Source organism: Zingiber officinale, chromosome 3A (assembly GCF_018446385.1).
Source record: "Zingiber officinale cultivar Zhangliang chromosome 3A, Zo_v1.1, whole genome shotgun sequence".
NCBI lineage: Eukaryota > Viridiplantae > Streptophyta > Magnoliopsida > Zingiberales > Zingiberaceae > Zingiber > Zingiber officinale.
This window is the reverse complement of record NC_055990.1, coordinates 57,905,136-57,926,039: the sequence shown is the minus strand read 5'-3', so window position 1 is coordinate 57,926,039 and position 20,904 is coordinate 57,905,136. Positions and strand designations below refer to the sequence as shown.

The following is a 20,904-nucleotide window of genomic DNA, read 5'->3' as shown; positions in this document are numbered from 1 at the left end:
AATTAAAGAAGTCTTCTAAACCATCCTAGATGAGTCAGTGCCACCATAAAAAATAAAGTTATATGACACTCATTATTGATAAATTAATTTACATAACCGGATGATACTCTAAAAAAAAAAAAGAAAATGAAAAGTAAATTTTTTTTATGGCTAACCAATGAGCATTATCGAATGATCAATTTTAATTTGTGGTTTAAAATTTTTGCCTTTTTTTTTTTGAAAAAAAAATCAATCAAATAACAACACTGCTGATGCGATAGGTGCAACGGCCGGGGCCATCCCAAACCACAAGCAACACCTATATTTAGTGTTTACCTGCCGTAAAGTGAAAACAATGCGGATCCTCAAAAAATAATAATAAATAAAAACGGAGAAAAAATTTCCTGGTAGCATCCAAAGGAGGTATGTCGTATGAAGTTGATTTATCGTCGCTGAAGTTTTCGAGTGTCTTTAAGCCACAACTTGCCCGAAGCCCATCCAATCGCAAACCCTCGCCCCTTCACTCCCCCCTGATTCCTTTTCCTTTCTTTTTCCCTTTTTAATTGCTCGATCGCTTTTTTGAGGCCGGGGATCCGCAGAAATCCCCATCGGCCTCCAATTTCTTCAACGCTTCGAGCTTATCTCTGGTAAATTGTGGTGCTTCTTCTTCTTCTTCGGATTCGAAGAATGGTGGAGCTCTCCCTCCTCGCTTCCACTGGCCTGCCGTCGGCCGTCCTTTACCAGGACCATCAGGGCCTCTATAAAACCCCTCCTAAGGTATGGAGATTCCGGCCCAACAATCAATTTTCTTCATGATTGAGCTGAGATTCTATGAGCTCGTCTTTGTGGTTTAGTGGATTCATTTGGTTGTTTTTTTTCTTCTTCTGCTTCGTTGATTCGTAAGACCTGGTTCATACTTCAGTGTGTTTGAAGAGGTAATTAGATCTATCCGATGAAATAACTGAATTCTTGGTGATTTCGAATTGGGATTTTGCAATTGCGAAGGATAACTTCCCTACACAACCATCCTTCTTCTAGGTTTATATGGCAGATGGCCTTGTCGTATGAGCTCGGCTGCCTATATTTTCTAGCGTTAAAAATAAGAAGATCTTTTATTCTCTTGTTTCAATTTCAATGTTGTTGATGACAGGATTAGGAAAAAAGATATGAAAGGGAAAGGAGAGGCCTCCCGATTCCTTTTGCGAGAATTCTAGTGGTTTCGTACATCTGTAGGTCTTCTGAACTCTCTAACAAGAACAAACATCATATTTATAGTTAAATTGATCATAAGGACTACCCAGAAAGATAACGAGTGTTGGTTAATCAGATATCTACTTGAATACCTCAACTACAACAGCCTGGTACACAGTTATAGGATGATTTCTGATGCATCAATCTCAGAAAGTACAATAAAATGCTTAAAATGTCTAGAAATAGTGCAAAGATGGGAAAGAATTGGTTTTCCTTAGACCATATATAACTCGAAGCAGGATAAAACTATCATATAGAATTGAAATTCTATATCAATATTCAATAGTATTGAGAAATGATAACTTTGAGTTCATCATGTCATTTAACATCAAGTATTGGGAATTGGTACATGAAAATCAGGTATGTGGGTTATGTAGCATTGAAGAAAAGTTCTTGGTTAAATGGAAGAAAAGAAATAGAAGGATCATTGATTACAAAGATGAAGTTAGGTTTCTTTAGACCTTTAAATGATGCATATATTGTTGGAATAGGTTGAGCCGGTAAGATGAGGGTGAATTGCCTATTGAAAAATAAAACAAAACAAAAATCCTTCTCGATCTTTCAACTCAGATTAGTAGCACATTTATAAAAAGGAAATTAAACAACTAATAAATTAAAGACTCTAAGGAGTTATTTGGTTACAACCTAGGTGACTGTTAATCCAAGACAGAAGAAAACATTGAAAAGATCTCCTTCGTGTATGCCGAGAAGCCTATTACACTCGTTGAATCCTCAGAAATATGCTAGGAAGTGAATAAAATAGTTGTTCAATTATTCCTAGCTCCAGGGGTCTTTTTATAGCCCTTGAAAAAATTTATCCGAGGCTGGAAGCCGTCTTTCATAGGGTGGAAGGCGCCTCCAGTGTGACAATTTTATCTGTGCGAAGATAAATTTTTATCTTTGCTAACAGCCACTGGGAAGGCACTTTCACGCTATTCATGGAAGGCGCCTTCAAGCTTGAAGGAGCTTTTGTACTGTTCATCGAAGGCGCCTTCCATAAGGCAGTTCAGCTTCTTTTCTTCTTGAGCAAGCTTCCGTTCTGGCTTCTCGTCCCTCAGAATCGCCGTGTGCTTTCTTCTCGTTCTCCAGCGTACTCTTTCGCAGCACCTCGTCCCTCGGACGCATCGAGCTTGCCCACTCTCTCCCGTGCTGTCTTTCTCGCTAGCTGCGTCTTTCGCTCGACTTCTTGTGCTCCTAAGTTCCTGCACACTTAGACACAGGGGTTAAACAACAATAAGACCTAACTTGACTTAGTTGATCACATCAAAATTATCATGGGGTACTTACAATCTTCTCCTTTTTGATGTGAGCAACTTCAAGTTAAGTTAGGGTAAAAAACAAATAATAATAAGGTAATCAATATCTCAAATAATAATGTGCAAAAAATAATGATACCCTCCCCTAGACTTAATTTTCATTTCACCCCCTTTGATCATATAAAAATAGGGTACTTAAAATGCTTTAAAAATAAAGTCTAAAACAAAGTCTAAGGAAAAATACTCTTATCTAGAAAATTTTGAAAGATTAAACATAAAAAAATCTGGACTTAAAACAATACTTTGAAAATATTTTTAATTGTTGAAAAAAAATAATGTTAACAGACATATATAAGGCAGATAAAAAATTTTCGTATAAAGTTGAGATTATTGTGAACAGAAATAAAGTCCTTTCCACATTAAGACATATTCAAAAAAATAAATTTTCAAAAATTTAAAATTTCAAGAATTTTTAATATTAAAAATTAACTTCTAATTAATTTCTAATAGAATTTATACAAAACAATTTATTTGAAAGTATTTTTATAACAATTAAATACTTAACAGATAGTCAATTAAACATTTATTTTAGTAATTGGCTTCCAAGCTGTGGCGAGGCACTAGACCTTCTTGGTTATTGGAACAACAACCATTTCTAGATAAAGCCTTTTAAAGAAATTAAATATTTAATTTTCTTTCTGAAAGTTCTAGGTACAACTTTAAAAAATTTTAATTAAAAAAATAAGGCATGAAAAAAAATATAACCTAAATATGATTTTGGAACCAAAAATAGATTCCTTCCTATAGGATTAATCAATAATTTCTTAAGAATATATTTCTGTGATATTTTTCTAATTTGACCCTTATGGTATTTAAAGTGCCAATTTAATCCATTAGATCTTCTAACTCGTTGAATATGTGAGCATGCATAAGTTTTTAACTCTTCTATTTATACTTTCAATTTCTCATTTTCCATTTTTATCTTGTCGAAGTCTTCTAATCGACAAGATGTTGCTAGAATTCCTTTTAATTTGTCATTTTCTTTTTCTAATTTATAGAAATTTTTTGATAACATTTTTATAAACTGAAATAATTTATCAAGAGGTAACGACCGTATCTGACTTACCTTTTTGATCCTATAATCTGAAGGTCCCCTGAAGTGTTGTTGTCTTCTGATGTCACTCCCCCTTCATCGATACTCTCGATGCTTATTTCGGACGAGCTTGCTTCGTTTTTATCTTCTTGGTGACTTGCGCGCAAGTCCGGCGAGGGTTTCGATCTCTAATTCGGACGACGTTTTGTCCCATGTCGCCTTTAGATTTCAATGTTTTGTTTGGATTGGTCTTTTGTCCTTGCTCTTCAATTTAAGGCAGTTGTCTTTCACGTGCCTTTTTTCATTGCAGGGGTAGCATCTTATTTTTTTTCTTCTTCTTTTATCCTGTACTTAATTAAATTTATTAGTTTTAAATAACTTTTTAAATTTCGTTACCATGAACACCGTTTCGTTATCATCGAGAGAAGATTCAGAATTTGGTTCGTGCATTTTTGCTTTTAAGACGATGTTGTGCTTGGGCTCCTTCTTCAGAACTTCACATCTCGTTTTATGAACCTCAAAAGTTGAAAACAATTCTTCTAGGATACTTACTTCTAGATCCTTAGAGATATAATAAACATCTACTAATGATGCTCATTCAGTTGTCCTAGGAAATGCGTTAAGCACGTACCTTAGCGAATCTCGGTTGGTTATCTTTTCTCCGAGATTCGTGAGTTTGGTGATGAGTTCTTTTATTCTTGAGTGAAGGTATCCAATGGTTTCGCCTTCTTCTAATGATCTGGTTCCGGAATAAATCTCGTCTCGTAAGATTTTCCTCTGAGTTCCTTCATGTAGTTCCAGGAATTTCTTCCAAAACTCCTTGGCTGACTCGTAGGCTCCGATCCGGTTGACTTCTTGAGGTGGTAAGATGCTAAGCAGATGAAACTCTGCTTTGCCGTTTGCCATGAAGTCGGCTTGCTCTTTCTTCGTTCATTGATATTCTTCTTTGCCCTCTGGTAGTACAAAACCAAATTTCATGATTAATAGTAAATCGAAACCTATCTTGAAGAATACCTTTATCTTTTTCATCCAGCTCGCGAATTCTCCCTCAAACTTTGGTTGGTAAATGCTCGATCCGACCATCTCTTGTGCTTCGGTCGGCAGTTAATCCTTCTGAAGCAACCTGGGTCTGATACTACTTGTTGGAACAGGCTTGGCTGGCAAGAGGGGAGTGAATTGTCTGTTGAAAAATAAAATAAAAACTCTTCTCGATCTTTCAACTCAGATTAGTAGCACACTTATAAAAAGGAAATTAAACAACTAATAAATTAAAGACACTAAGGAGTTACTTGATTACAACCTAGGTGACTGTTAATTCAAGACAGAAGAAAGCACGAAAAAAATCTCATTCGTGTAGGCGGAGAAGCCTATTACACTCGTCGAACCCTTAGAAATATGCTAGGAAGTGAATACAAGAGTTGTTCAATTATTCCTACCTCCAGGGGTCTTTTTATAGCCCTTGGAAAATTCTATCCGAGGCTGGAAGGCACCTTCAATAGGATGGATAGCGTCTCTAGCGTGGCAATTTTATCCGTGTGAAGATAAAGTTTTATCTTCGCCAACGGTCACTGGAAAGCCGCTTTCAAGCCATTGAAGGCACCTTCGAATTGTTCATCGAAAGCGCCTTCAAGCCATGGAAGGCGCCTTCCATAAGGCAGTTCAGCTTCTTTTCTCTTCGAGCAAGTTTTCGCTTCGGCTTCTCGTCCCTCGGAAATGCCACGCGCTTCCTTCTTGTTCGCACTCTTTCGCAGCACCTCATCCCTCGGACGCACCTCCCGTGTCGCCATTCTTACTAGCTGCTGCTTGCGCTCGACTTCCTGTGCTTATAAGTTCCTGCACACTTAGACACAGGGTTAAATAATAACAGGACTTATTTTGACTTGGTTGATCATATTAAAATTACCACGGGATACTTACATATATATGAGGGATGAGAATATCAACATTTGATGTCTTTTTTATTTTTGTTTTAGCTCATAGTTAACACAACACACTCTTACTTGTATTTCTATTTGTGAAATTTAAACAATCTTTTCTTTGTTTTATAGTATGGGTGCATACAAAATTTTGCTATATACCAATGTTTTCAAGTGTGGCTACATAGTTGGTGCATTAATTTTGTGCATGGTTGTCAAAATAGGCCGACACTAATATAAATCATCGGAGTTGGATTAGTGTCGACAAAGGCATGATTTAATCATTTTTGAGAAATCAATCATCTTATATAAAATAATGGAAGTTTTAAGAAAGCATAGTTCAATAAAATAGCTATAAATGTGTTCATTTCATTAGAAAATTGGTTAAATTAATCAAATGAAAATAAAATCACGAGTGAAAAAGATAAGATAAGTTAAAAACTTTATCATGATAAATTTCTTAGTGCAATTGTGTCTTATGTGCTTTGGTGTAACATTGGGCTAGGCCTTGCATTGTGTATATTTGATATGTATGTTTGAGCATGTAGAGACTTGTAGGAACACACATGTAGTTTGGATAGCTTGTGGGTCGATGAGCTTGAGTGATATTGGATGTTGGCTTGGCGTGGCCAAGGTGACACACTCAATGGTTTGGAGGTCCAATGAGATCGGAGAAGGATAGTACGGAACATTTGAGGGACCATAGGATGATGAGTACTGAGTTGGTGCTAGAGTAGATCTGGAGTAGTATGACCAAGTTGACAACTTAATGGCTTGAGGTTCACAAAGATTAGAGAAGGTTGCATGTGATAGACTGAGAGACAAGGAGCATTGAAACAATGAGGATGACAAGTGATGGAGGCGAGAAAAAACTATATTGATTTTGCGATAGCATATCAATTTATAATAACTAATACATTTTTCAAGAAGAGAGAACATTTAGTTACTTTCAAAAGTGGGAACAATAAATTATAGATTGACTTTCTTATAATTAGGAAGATGGAGAGAAAAATTTGTAAAGACTGCTTGGTAGTCATTCCTAGAGAAAACCATCCAATATATGTTAGCGATATTAGATACATATCGTAAGCATAATATCAGTAGAAAGAAAATGTGCATGACTTGAAAGATCAAGTGATGAAAGTTAAAAGATGAAAAGAAAAATATATTTACATAGAGGGTAGGAGCACAAGTATTAGAAAAAATACATGGCGACTTGAATACAATATAGGGTAAGATGACATCAAATTTGAAAACACTGGCTAAGAGCGTGCTTAGTGAGTCAAGAGGATGGATACTACCAAATAAAGAATCTTGCTAGTGGAATGAGGATGGTTGCGCTATCAAATAAGAGAAACTTAAGAAAGAAAAAATGATGTAGACTTTAAGAATGAGGAAAATTATAAAAAGTATGCAATGGTCAAGAAAACAGTAATTGATGCCAGAATGAAGCTTTTGAATGCTTGTGTCAACAACTTGATACAAAAGGAGAAAGGGATATCTATAGAATAACTAAAGCAAGATAAAGGAAAATTAGGGATCTTATCCAAATAAAATACATTTAAGATGAATCCAATAAGGTACTAGTGAAGGATAAGGAAATAAAAGGCTGATGAAAGAAGTATTTTCATTAACTTTTTAATAAAGGGATATTTACTTTAGGAAATTTAAGCAGGTAAGAAAAGTATAGAATTTTAAATTTTTATCAGAAAATTAAAATTTCAGAAGTTATACAAGTGTTAAATGGGATGAAAAATGAAAAAATGGTTGGACCGAATAATATTCCAATAGAGACATGAAAATGCTTAGGGAAGTGTGTATTTAATGACTCACTAAGTTATTTAATCTAATATTTTTTAAAAAAAGAAAATGCCTAATTAGTGGAGGGTGAGTACTTGAGTCCTCTGTATAACAAGAAAGGAAATATATAAAATTGTGCGAATTACAAGGGCAATAAGCTAATGAGATATAATATGAAACTTTGGAAAAGAGTAATAAAAAAATATTAAGGAAGTAGAGCAAGGTGATCGAAAATCAATATGGATTCATGCCTTAAAGGTCGATGATAGAAGCTATACATTTTTTAAACAACGGATTAAAAAGTATTTCGAAAAAAATAAGATTTATACATGATATTCATTGAACTAGACTATTTAAAATGATATAGACATGTACTTAGGCGACCAATAAATGTCTCAATTAGGCTATGTGAAATCATATCAAATACGTATATTAATCAAGGAAGATCAAAGAAGATTTGATTAGTAACAATAAAAGATGATAAAATTCATTTGAATATAGATGATGATATTATAGCGGATCGAGCCTAATGACACAACAGGATCCATGTATCCTAGGAGAATCCATGTAGCCGACCCAAACTTGGTGGTTGTTGATGTTTGATGTAGTTGCTAATAGCTTCAATTTTCATGGCTATAGTCATTATTTGATGAAACTTGATAACTTGTGCTAAAGATAAACATTAAAGGATTAATTTAAGCCTTAAATAAAATGGTCTTGTTTATCATCATCTACCACCACTAATGTGTTGAATTCCGTAAAAGCGTTCAAACTTTGTGACATATTCTGTCACATTGTGAGACTATTGAAATGCCTCCTTTTGTGTGGTAACATACTTTTTGGGTATTATTGCTTCTAGAAAGCATCTAGGAAAGCAGATAAAACAATAAGAATTTGGTTCACTTATAAAGTGGTTTCCGTTTCTTCCTCAAGCTTTTGCTGCCCTATTAAAATACAAAGTAGCGAACTTGACCTTTTCATCCTTCATTGCTTCATGTTATGGATCAAGTAATAGGCCTTCAATAGATTAGATTTGTCCACGAGTGTCCCAAACCTACTTATGTTTATAAGCTTTATAGGTCTTCCTTGTAAAAAATGATTATGGTTGATGATATGAATACACATGCTAGTGGAGGTACAAAAAAAAAAGACACTTTGTTAGACCCTTCTCTCACAAGGACATATTTTGATCTCTTAGTGGGCTGAGATGAATAACTCTACAAGTAACAACCCTTTGACTGTGGAGAATAACTCTCTTTACTTTGCAACATAAGGGGAAAGATTGCAATTATGCTAGTTGTAAAATAGCATAAGCTTCTAATGCTAACTCACAAAATATGAAGGAAGCAAAATTTGATAAATGTAAAACAATAATCAATTATTGTGTGGAATGTTGCAATGTATGGGATCGAATCCACTTATCATTATGTTTTAGGATTAAAATGCCAAATTGTGGTGATAGCAGAATTTACTATGTTGCCTGTTGACCAACACGTGAAATAACTTTGATAATGACATCAGAGCCTCATGAGTTCACTATTCTTCTCACTTTATGACTCTATATGAGAATTCTTAAGTGATGGCAGTGCATGTAGCAGAAACAGAGAGATAATAGGGAGAGAGATTAGGAGAGATACTGAGGAAGAGAGAAAGGTAGCTAAAGGGGAGAAGTGGACTAGCGCTCGATTGTAAATGGTGCATGTAGTGGATAACCAGTTAAAGGCGAGGCAGAGGAAGAAAAGAATTAGGGTTGGAGTGAGAAGAATAAGTGGAGAGAGAGAATATAAATGATTTTTAATTTTCTAAAATTACTCCTAATCTAATTAAACATGACTGACTACATTATTCTATATATAAACTAAACTTTATTTGGTCCTGAAGCAACTAAATTCAAAACAAGTCCAATTTAAACCCATCGAGCCTTATTCATTAGCCGCTCAATGGGCTCCATCCAACCCTAAATTGACTTCTAGTCGATAGTTGATCCCCTAAACCTTGCATTAGTTGCTTCAGATTTACTCAATAGGCGAACTAGGGGAAGATTGTCTATGATATCCAGACACCTAGATTATTAAAAAAAAACCTAGCATTTGTTTAGTTAGCTTAATTAGTCATCTATAATTTTTAAAATAAAATTTAAGATGTAAAAATTAAATAGGATAAAATTTGGCTTCTTTCTCTAGAAAAGAATAAGAGAAATCATGCGAACAAACATCAAGAAAATTAGGGTTTAGTGAGATTGTGAGTAACGAGCAGATAAGGTTCAATATTACACTTTGATTAAGTTGAAAAAATAATTCATTTATCTTTTCTTTATTATTTGTAATTTAGGTGTACCCTTATTGGATCATATTAAAGTTCTTTGAAAAAGTTCAAAAGGGTCCCCTCAGGGCAGTGCGGTGGTTGAGGCATGGGTGTTGCCACATTCGGTCATGAGGTCGAAACTCGGCACGTTCGAGTATGTCTTCCTCCATGCCTTGGCCTACTAATAGCTAGTAGTCATCCGTGATTTACCTCCTCATTGTTGGCCTAGGGACGGATTGACGGGGTGCTAGGAGTGAGCGAATTATCTTTTGCCACATTTGAAAAAGTTCAAAGGTATAAAAAAAATTTAAATTCAATATTGACTTTATTAAAAAAAATTGAATCTAAATTTTTGTTGATTGAGCCAAGTTCTAGTTGAGTTTTATATATTTTATTTTTTAGATATTTTATACATAAAATGAAATTTAGTTACAAAAATTAAAATATAATTTAAACTAAAATGTAATATTTTACATCTCCAAAATTTGGAAAAAAAATTCAAATCTCTTTATTTTTTATCCACTCTAATATGCAAGATGTGTGCATGCATCAATAGAAATAATAACAATAAAAGAAAAGTTGTATTGTGAACACAAATATGATAAAGAGTCTAAGCAAACTAAGTATGTAGCATGTGGTTATAGCTTGATACTAGCATTAAGAATTTAGTTGTAATTTAAGCCAGCAATTAGCAAACGGTAGGCTATATTTATCATGATGATGCATATGTTATTGCATAAGAGTCAAAAGGCTAAAACAAACAACCAAAACAGATAAATAGATAAGAGTAAATAAGATCAATCGAGCCTCCTCCATCATATGAGGTTCCTAATCAAAATTTATTAGCATGTTTTACTAGTAGATACCTCTTACTTGATGCCAGATGACTTGTAAAATCATTCAGGTTCTACATCAAGAGAAGGTTGTATGCTGAAAATGAGTTGATGCTCAATGTCTTATGCTCGTGTGCTTTGTGATTTGCTGCAAACATGCATCGATTTATAAAAGAATATTCATCTCAACTCATCACTTACCTTTAGGGGTGTAATCGAGCCGAGCCAAGCCAAACTCTTGAATGTTTGAGTTTGACTCGTTTATAATCGAGTCGAGCTTGAGCTTTATTTAATAAATATACTCATGGGTCACGAGCTTATTCGAGCTTTTATCGAGCCTAAACGAGCTTAATAAATATAAATTATAAATTATAAATTTAAATATTCATTAAAAACTAAATTATATATTTAGAGAAAAATATAATATTCTTAATAAAATTTATAATTTTATTCTAATAAATAAATTTAATATATTTATCTATATATTTCATGAGTAGAGTGTAAAATCTATAAATTCAATATCAAAATTATTATTTTTTATTTAAAAATTGATTCATGAGCTTAACAAACATGTTCACGAGCTAACGAGCCGAATATTGTGAAGCTTGAGCTTGGTTTGTTTATCTTAATGAGCCTCATTAAACGAGCTTAAACGAGTTTTTATCGAATCGAGCTTCGAATAGCTTACGAACGGCTTGGTTCATTTACACCTCTACTTACCTTTGAGTACCTCTTAAGTGCTAGTGTCCACTACGTGCTTATATGCTCAGAAGAAGGTAGAGGTCATGATCACATACACAAGTCTTTCATTGCAACCCTCTCTTCTTGGTTACACGTGTACAAGCAAAAGGGCAGCGGTGTCTCATCTCACTAATAATGTTACTACTCACTCTAGCTTAGAGTATGACGAACCACAACTTGCCATGTTTTGATGAAGCTAATAGTCGAGTATTTAGAGGAGAGTTAAGGATTGCTCTAGTGGAGGGGGAAAGGGTGACTGGTGATGGCGGGGATTGTTATGATTCACAAAAGGGGCGGTGGTTGGGTGGCAGCAGCAATGGTGGAACAGAACTGAACAGGAAAGGTGGATGGGGCAGTGATTTGTGTCTAAAGGGATGACAGCAATAATAGTAGTCATTTGAGAGGAAAACATTGCACTCTAATTGTGTGCTCTCGAAGGGGTAAACACTTTTTGTGAGCTGTTGCTTGCTTAGGAAGGCAATTGCTGATGCCTCGCATGAGACGTGGACTGCGATCCTGATGCCTCGCATGAGACGTGGACTGCGATCCTGATGCCACACCACTTCTTTGTTGCATCTTTTCCACATCTGAATTTAGAAAAAGATGTGAATTTATGTGGACATCAAACTCATTATTACCATCATATGGAAGGAATTAAATTCCTGTATTGCTTCTTATGTGCATGTGATCCTCATTATTTATGACTATGCTACAATACATGTGTTGGGCCTTTGACGAACACTATGCACATCTTGCATATATTTGGATTTTTTTTTGAAGGAATCATGAGATGTGATGGAGATTTTTAACTATATTCCTTCAAGAAACGTATATTTTCTTGGTAATTCTTAAGAGTACACGCTTTTCACTTGTCATTAAATTGCCAAATCAATATAATTGTAATTAATCTAACACGCCATATTATCATTTGCAATTGCAGCAGTGTACAAGATTCTCCTTTTTTATGATGTAAACTTAAGCATAATTCCAATCTCTTATTATGTTTTTCTATTTACACCTGATGGAAAAAAACTATTATTTTTTGCACACACAGCATGTTCACTTTTTTTTTATGCTTCAGGAATTTCATTCTGGGTTGTCATTTAATGGTAGAAAACAAGATGCAGCAAAATCTGGTTCTGTTCAGTTTGATGTGCACCAGTCTGAGGAATTACTTCATCCAATGCCTATGTTATTGGGGAGCAATCAATCTTTGAGGATATCTCCAATGATTAGACAAACTGTTCTTATGGATGTCCAAGGTCTGCAGTTTATTAGTCTCATAAAGTCATCAATCGAAGTTATACCATCTTAGCCAGTGTTTAGATGTTGATATGGGTACAATTTATTTAATAAGTGTAACAAATTCATATGCTTCTTACAGGAATATATGCATTCAATTCTTACAAATCGATCTAAAAGTATCATTTCTCTAGTCAATGAGATAATCTCTTTAGGAATGCACAAACTGATAAGGTTACCTATAAACGTCTGTGTCATAGGTTTGGGTACTATTTAAAGCATTATGCAGGTCAGTACAAATAGTTTTATATGTTGATTTTCCAGTGCAAAGTAGTGTGTTGATAGTTCCAACCTATTATAGTCTAAAACCTTGATTTTTGGATGTCCTTGTTTGTTCTCATGTTATGCATGCTTGTGTTGGTTGTTGTCCTACTCTTAGAAAGTGTAACCATGTAGCTTCTAGAAATTCCGCCGTTGGTTTGGTAGAACTATAGTAGAAGGGTTTTTATTGACATAAAAGAGTTGGGGAAATTAAAATTGTCAACATCTTTTTTCTTTATTCTTTTGTTAAGATTAGGATTGTTTTCCTTGTAAAAATTCTAAATTTAACAATTTGATTTCTCTATTCTGCAACAGATTCACACACTAATTCAGTGCTGTTCAGTTTGGGAATTGCAGAGAAGTGCATAAGAAATGAAAAGATCATGGAATTATTAAGGTCTAGATCTAAGTTTACTGAAGGTAAAGACTTGGATGTGTCTTTGCTTTCAGAAGTAATGGGTCTTCATGATGTGGCTATCGACATGTTATCTCCTCGCCATGTACTTATGGATGACAAATTTTCTCTTTATAATGCTGAGATGAATGATCAGGACCATCCTCTGCATATATTGAAACAGATTTATGCACCAGAATTTCAGTTGGACTTTGGTAGGAACTTGTCTGATACTTTATACTATAGGGAGGATCAAGATGGACAGCTCCTGTTCCCGGACAATCCAGCTAAAATAGAAGATCTTCTATCAATTGTCTCAAAGTTTAACCTGCCAAAAAGATCGCCAATTGGCAGTAAAAAGTCATTGCTGGTCCCGTACTTCACAAGGTATGTACACTGTTATGTTGTTATTATTATTGTTGTTATTGTTATTATTATTAATTTTCTACTATTTCCAACATATTTGGGTCGAATGTTTTATGTTGTGCATGACTATTACTTTGAGCTGTATTCTCACTTAATCTAATTTGTTTAATATTTCTGTTGCTGTGTTTGTGTTGATAACCCTTTCTAAGTTTAGATATCATTTATAGCCTTAAATTTTGTTTTAGAAAAAGTATTAATTTCAATCAGCTGATCTCTTAATAGAAACTTAAGTTGGTACTATCGTCGTATTTATATTCTACTGCCAAGTGCTCTCACTCATGTTGGCAGGTGAGTTGGATTGGATTGATCCAAGGGCAATATGGTTTGATTTGGTAATTTGTTTAATATTCTGTTGCTGTGTTTGTGTTGATAACCCTTTCTGAGTTTAGATATCATTTATAGCCTTAAATATTGTTTTAGAAAAAGTATTAATTTTGATCAGCTGATATCTTAATAGAAACTTAAGTTGGTACCATCTTCATATTTATATTCTACTGCCAAGTACTCTCCCTCATGTTGTCAGGCGAGTAGGATTGGACTGATCCAAGGGCAATATGGCGATCCAGATTCATGACGTCCTTTTGATATCATGATAATTTTATTTGGTGGTTATTTAGACCAAAAGTTTAAATTTCTGGCAAGAGCCCAATCCGTAAGCTGGTAGCTAACAATAAACTATAGAGTACTTATATAAGGGAACTAGAGTACTCTTCATTGATTAAATATTTTTTTTACGTTTTCAATATCAAGTTAAATAACTTTATAAGTTATTCAATACCTTGTTTCCCTAGTCGCTTTAATACCTTGTGATTAGGCTTTTTATACATGGAGAATTTTTTTTCCATGCTTTATTGTTTTGGGTTCATTGAAAACATAGGCCGAGCTCAAGTTTTTTTATGGATCTTACTTGAATGATGAAAAATAACTAACTGGAATATAATTTTTCAGTTTTGCAGCATACCCAGCTAATTATCCCACATTAACCAAGTGACCCAGGTCCTTAACTGTGTAAAATTTCAACTAGTATTCTCGATCAACATGTAACTATCATACCTATAAAGTTTATAGGATTCAATCTGCTAAATCGTACATGTCATCAAATCTCGTTAAAATCTTGTGCAATTTAAAAAAAAAAGGAAAATTGATAAAATAGTTTCACAATTTGTTTACTAAACTAAAGTTTGGAGTAGATTAGTTGTTTTCAAAAGTTAGGGCTATAATATTAAGTTCGTGTTAGAATAAGGGTATCCCTAAAGTTTTCCTTACTGGTATAAGTTTTATTTATTGGTTAAACATCCTATTGACTGGCCTACCTCAGTCCTCCCAAAGAAAGTGAGATGCAATTCTCACAAACTAGGTTGAATTATTGGCACATACAGGCTTGTAGACAATTCAGAAAAGTCCTTCGACATTCTGAAACTTGCATCAAGTGATCACCATTGTGCTGTGAGAAAAATGATTGTGACACAGCTTAGCTCAATGCATGTCGATAAGGTATGAATCAAGTCTGGAAGCTTTAGCCATAGATCGTTGACAAAATGTTGCAAGACTAAATAGAGATTTTGCAATGTAGCTAAGAAAAGACAAAAGTGTCAGTGGAGAAAATTGGCAAGGGCAATATTCTCTCACATGGACATTTTCAATTTTGTTGGTTGGATAATTTAGTTAATGTTAATATATGCTTCTTAGAGCATTATCCAGTGAACTTAGAGGACTTGAATGAGGATGCCTTGCCGATCCAAATGTCGTCATTGTTGATCCAAACATCACAATCCATAAGTCGAGAGAGGTGTCAGGGGACAGAATGTAGAACAATTAACTATTAATTATTTATAATATACAACAACAATCAAGCCTTATCTCACTAAGTGGGGTCAGCTATATGGATCATTTTACACTATTGAGCTCTATCTTCTATTATATCATCTATACTTAAATAAATTTTATCTTGTTTTATTATTGCTAACCAAGTCTTTTTTGGTCTTTCTCTTCTTCGTTTGATATGCGTGCTTGTCATAGTTTCACATCACCTAACTGGAGCATTTATTGGTCGTCTGAGTACATGTCCGTACCATCTTAAATGTGTCTCTCGGAGTATATGTCCGTACCATCTTAAATGTGTCTATCGGAGTTTTCTCTCAATAGATGTAACTCCGACTTTCTGTCTAATGCTCTCATTTCTTATTCTGTCTATTCTGATATGTCCACACATCCACCTTAACATCCTTATCTCTGCAACTCTCATCTTCTACTCATGTACTCGAGTCATAGCCCAACATTCAACTTCATATAACATAGCAGGTCTAACTATGGTTTTGTAGAATTTTCCTTTAAGTTTTAGAGGTACTTTACGGTCATATAAGAGACCCGACGCTCTCCTCCATTTCAACCATCTTGCTTGTATTCTATGTAAGACATCTTTCTCAATCCTTTCATCATTTTGCAAAAATGATCCTAAATATCTAAAGCTCTTGGTTCCGGATAACTCGTCATCTCATAACAATTGTCTCATTATATCTAATATGACTAAACTTAAATTCCATATATTCTGTCTTTATTCTACTAAGCCTAAAATTTTTTCCTTCTAGTATTTTCTGCCAAGATTCTAGTTTAGCATTTACTCCACATGTTTCATCCACCAAAACAATATCATCTGCAAACAACATGCACTACAGTACTATATCTTGAAAGTATGTAGTGAGTTTGTCCATAATTAGTGTAAAAAGATAAGGACTTAAGAGCTTATCCTTGATGTAACCTTATCTTTATTTGAAATGCTATAGTACTTGAAAGTATGTAGTGAGTTTGTCCATAATTAGTGTAAAAAGATAAGGACTTAAGAACTTATCCTTGATGTAACGTTATCTTTATTTGAAATGCTTCAGTCATTCCGCTTGAAGTCTTTATTTTAGTCGCTATATTCTCGTACATATCCTTAATTAGTTCAATATATGTTACGCTAACACCTCTCTTTTCTAGAATTCTCCATATAATTTCTTTTGGGACTCTATCATAAGCTTTTTCTAAGTCAATGAATACCATATGTAGATCTTGTTTTTGCTCTTGATATTTTTCAATTAATTGTCTAAGATGTACAGTTCTATTGTCGACCTTTTAGGCATAAACCTAAATTAATTTTTCGTCACCATGGTCTCCTTTCTTAATCTTTTGTCTATTACTTTTTCCTAAAATTTCATGGTATGACTCATTAGTTTAATACCCCTATAGTTTGCATAATTTTGTATGTCTCATTGTTCGTATATAAGGGAATTAGAGTATTTATCTTCCATTGATTAGGTATTTTTTTCATTTTCAATATCATATTAAATAATTTTGTAAGTCATTCAATACCTTGTTTTCCTAGGTACTTCTATACCTCTATTGAAATATCATCTGATCCAACGGTTTTTCTATTGTGTATCCCATTTAAAGTTTGTTCTACTTATGAAGTTTGAATTCTACGATAATTTTTTTTTCTATTCTCATTTGACCTACTTAAATTACTTAAGTTAAGTTGGTCATCTAAACTTTAATTAAAAAGTTGATGAAAATACCAATTCCACTGCTCTTTTATTTCTCCATTGTTTACTCATACCCTATTATATTTATTTTTAATACATTTTATTTGGATAAGATCTCTTGTCTTTCTCTTTCACTTTAGTTATTCTATAAATGTCTTTTCCCTCTTTTTTTGTATCTAATTTTTGATATAATCATTCAAAAAATTTATTATTTACTTCATTCACTACTCTCTTAGCTTCTTTCTTGACTATTGTATATTTTTAAGCTTTCTTCGTTTTTATAAATATATAATTTCTTATAAATTATTCGTTTTTTCTTCACTTTTATTTTGTACTTTCTTATTTCACCACCAAGATTTCTTACTTAGTAGTGCATGTTCCTTTGACTCATCGAGTACACGCTTAGCTACTATTTTCAATTTTGATATATCTTATCTCATGTCGTATTAGAGTCACTGTATTTTTCACCTAATGTTTGTATTCCTACCTTTTCCTTAAATATATTTTACTTCTCATCCTTTAACTTCCACCATTGAATAGTTTAATGAATCCATTCATTGAATATTTGTCATAGTTTTAACGATAGCTGACAACCTAATGCAACTCTTCTTCTTTATTCGGGCTTGGGACCGACCATGACTGGTTTGTCACGGGCGGAGTTGATTGTTTATAATATAACTGGTTAATTATTTATAAAGTTATATAAACTTTATATAACTGATTAATAGATTACATATTATAAATAAATTATGTTAGAAAATTATAAAAAAATTATAGTTATATATTTTGTTACAAATAGATTATTATGTTTTAAGTAATAATAGTTATATATACTATATGTTATAAGTAAATCATTATAATTACACGTAAATTAAATAACCATTTATATTTACCAATAAATTATTGGGGAAAAAATTAAAAGCCCCTTATTAGGGCTTAGTATTCGGTCAAAATTGAACCGAATAGACTAAAAACTGAACAAACCGAATTTTTTCGAACCGACCGATTTTTTCTATGAAAACCAAACCGACCGAACCGATCGAGCCGATAAAATATCGGTTAATTCGATTTTTGACCGAATTAATTGAATTAATAAAAAATTTAAAACTTTATTCGGTTTTAACTTTTAAAAACAAGATTTTATTTAATTAATTATATTTTTAAATAAAAAAAATTAAATTAATATTTTTATTCGGTTTAATCGAATTACAAAATTTAAAATCGAAACTGAATCAAATTAACCGAAAACCAAACTGAATTTATAAAAAAAAAAACCGAAAACCAAATTAACCGAACCGAATTTCTAAATTCGGACAGTCCGGTTAATTTGGTTTTATCGAATTTTTGCTCACCCCTACCCCTTATTACCCTTTTTGTTAAATTGGTGCCCTTTTTGAAAAAAAGATATATCAAAACGTCCTATTATATTTTATTCCGAAAATATCGTTATTTTAGTTATATTGCAACAACTACCGCTATATATGCTATTACATTGCGCAAAAATTGCTCTAACTTGGCCAAAATAATTATAAATGAAGCACTGTTATATTAAAATTGTTGCTACATGTGTCAAAATTACTCCAACAGTCAAAATTGCATAAACTTATCAAAATCGTTCAACACGGTTATAGTAGCTATGGGTTGTAGCAGCAATGCCATAACTACTATGACATTGTTGAAGTAATTTTGATCAAATTTGAGTAATTTTGACTAAGTTGGTATTTAGTATTTTAGTGCTCTTTGTGGTAATTTTAGAAAATCTTAAGCTGATATACTTTATTGTAGCTATGCGTAGCTACTACACGTTGTACAGCTACGACTTTAGCTACTACAGTAATATATTCTTGGGATGAGAAATATGATGATGCATTGTATTGATTTTTTTTTTAAAAAAAGGGGTGCTATTTTTAGCAAAAAGGATAAAAAAGGGTGCTCTTTTGATTTTATTCTTAAATTATTTATTACTAATAATTATCTATTTGCAATTATCAGTAAATATTCAATTGTCATCATCACTAAATTTAATTATAGTTACAAGGAAATAATTGATTATAATTATTAGTATGGAATTAGGTTCGTAGTGTCAATAATTTTCATTCTTGCAACAATTTGCAACTCTTTCCTCCTAAATACTAATGCAAATTATTTTTTAATTGGCATAAAAGGAACATTAAACTGCTTTGGTCAAAAGACCAAAAGTCCCATATAATTTGAGATCAAACCTTGGTTCTTAGTTCTAAGTACATTCTAAATTTTACTGACAAAATCTTTCTCCATAACAGCTCACACGTCTAGGCTCATCAAGAGTAGTGTTTCTGCTGTGCAACTTTTGATTTTGTGCTCATTAAAATGTAGTCATCTCTATGCGTGCTGCCTCTTTAACTTCTTGTGCTTTTAGTTATTGCTGAAAAGGCAGTACATTGCCGTTGGGATGACCATTTTTTTTGTCTTGTCCCATTTATGTCGTGGGAACAGTAGCTATTTCTCATATAAAATCTGCAAACTCAAGAATCAGGGAAATTATGATTATTTTATGTATAGCTGCCATGATAGCAGCTGCTATTGCTCATATAAAGATGTGAATTAAAAAATAGAAACTTCAAATCAGGATAAACCGTTAGCATGAATGTAAAAATTGCATCTAATTGACTATATATCATGGATGATGGCATATGTGCAGAAGGGGTAGACGACGCTCTCAAGCACAAAAACAGGTGACCCCGCCAACCGTTGCTCCTGTGAAAAGGTACACCTTTGTATCAATTAAAGTTAACATTGAGATTTTTTTACATTGTTAGTATTTTATGTTGACCTTTTCTGACTCAGCTCTGAAGTCCCTAAACAGAAACCCATGAGTAAGAAAAAGAAACGATCAACAGAACGAGACCTTTATCAGAGGAACTCATTTCATGCCTTTGAAAGCCTTCTTTCTGTTCTCCTGAATGGAAGCTGCAGCACATCCTTAGTTTCACTAAAGAAATCAGGCCCCGAGATAAGCCAAGTACTCACCAAAATTTCTGCTGCCATTGCTGGTGCCGGCCTTGCCATTATTTTCTCAGTCGCATACAAAGTGGCATGTGGAAGGGTGGCTCTGTGTGCTACCAGGGTTTTGAGTACTGGATGTGGACTTAGTCTCTTCTGGCTTTCGCGGGCGATCAATGGACTGAGGGATACCCTTGTTTATCTCAGCAAAAGCTCAGGCAAGTCGAATCTTAAGGAGGAGGAAGTAGCCAGCATGGTTAAGAGAAGCATGAATGAGATTCTCTTCAGAACCATGGCATTAGTAGCAGTGACAGCGTTGAAGTTTGCATAACCTTCCGTTGCAAGGATGACCTTAAATTTGAGTCTATAATCATAAAACAGTTTAACGTTTCTTTTGCCGGCTGTGCAGAAAAAGGTCCTTTGTGCTTTGTGAAGAAATGCAATTTGCCTTTGACAGCTTGCTTCTTCAAAATGTTAATCCTGTTTTGGTTTGTAAAGAAAGTTTATTCTACCAGAGCTAAGATCTTCATGAGAGTATTTTTAATTTTTGATTTTTTTTTAATTGGCAGTTGCTCGTTAAAGAGATCAACTTTAGTTGTTTGTAAAACCATGCGAATATAGACCCTGATACTGATGTAGGTGGAAATTCTACTTTAAAATATAAATGTTAAGGGTGATCCATCAAAAGAATCGTAAGTTTCAACTAGCAGGGTTGCGGAACCATGTAAATACCTATGTCACATTGTGGTATGGTATGTTTGTATTTGTTGTGACCTTGTTGAAGATTATGTAAAAGACAAGGAATATCTAAGACAAGAGGTGGGTTAATAGAAGAAGTGCAATTT

At 33.6% G+C, this 20,904-nt stretch overlaps 1 protein-coding gene across 1 annotated transcript; it reads left to right on the top strand.

Annotated features, from left to right (window-relative positions):
- Window positions 1–397: 397 nt before the first annotated feature.
- On the top strand, window positions 398–20,457 carry LOC122051925. Its single transcript, XM_042613262.1, has 5 exons — window positions 398–756; window positions 12,255–12,435; window positions 13,052–13,517; window positions 19,758–19,823; window positions 19,904–20,457. The coding sequence occupies exons 1-5, from the start codon at window positions 667–669 to the stop codon at window positions 20,388–20,390; spliced, it is 1,290 nt and encodes a 429-aa protein (XP_042469196.1). The 5' UTR covers window positions 398–666; the 3' UTR covers window positions 20,391–20,457.
- Window positions 20,458–20,904: the final 447 nt, after the last annotated feature.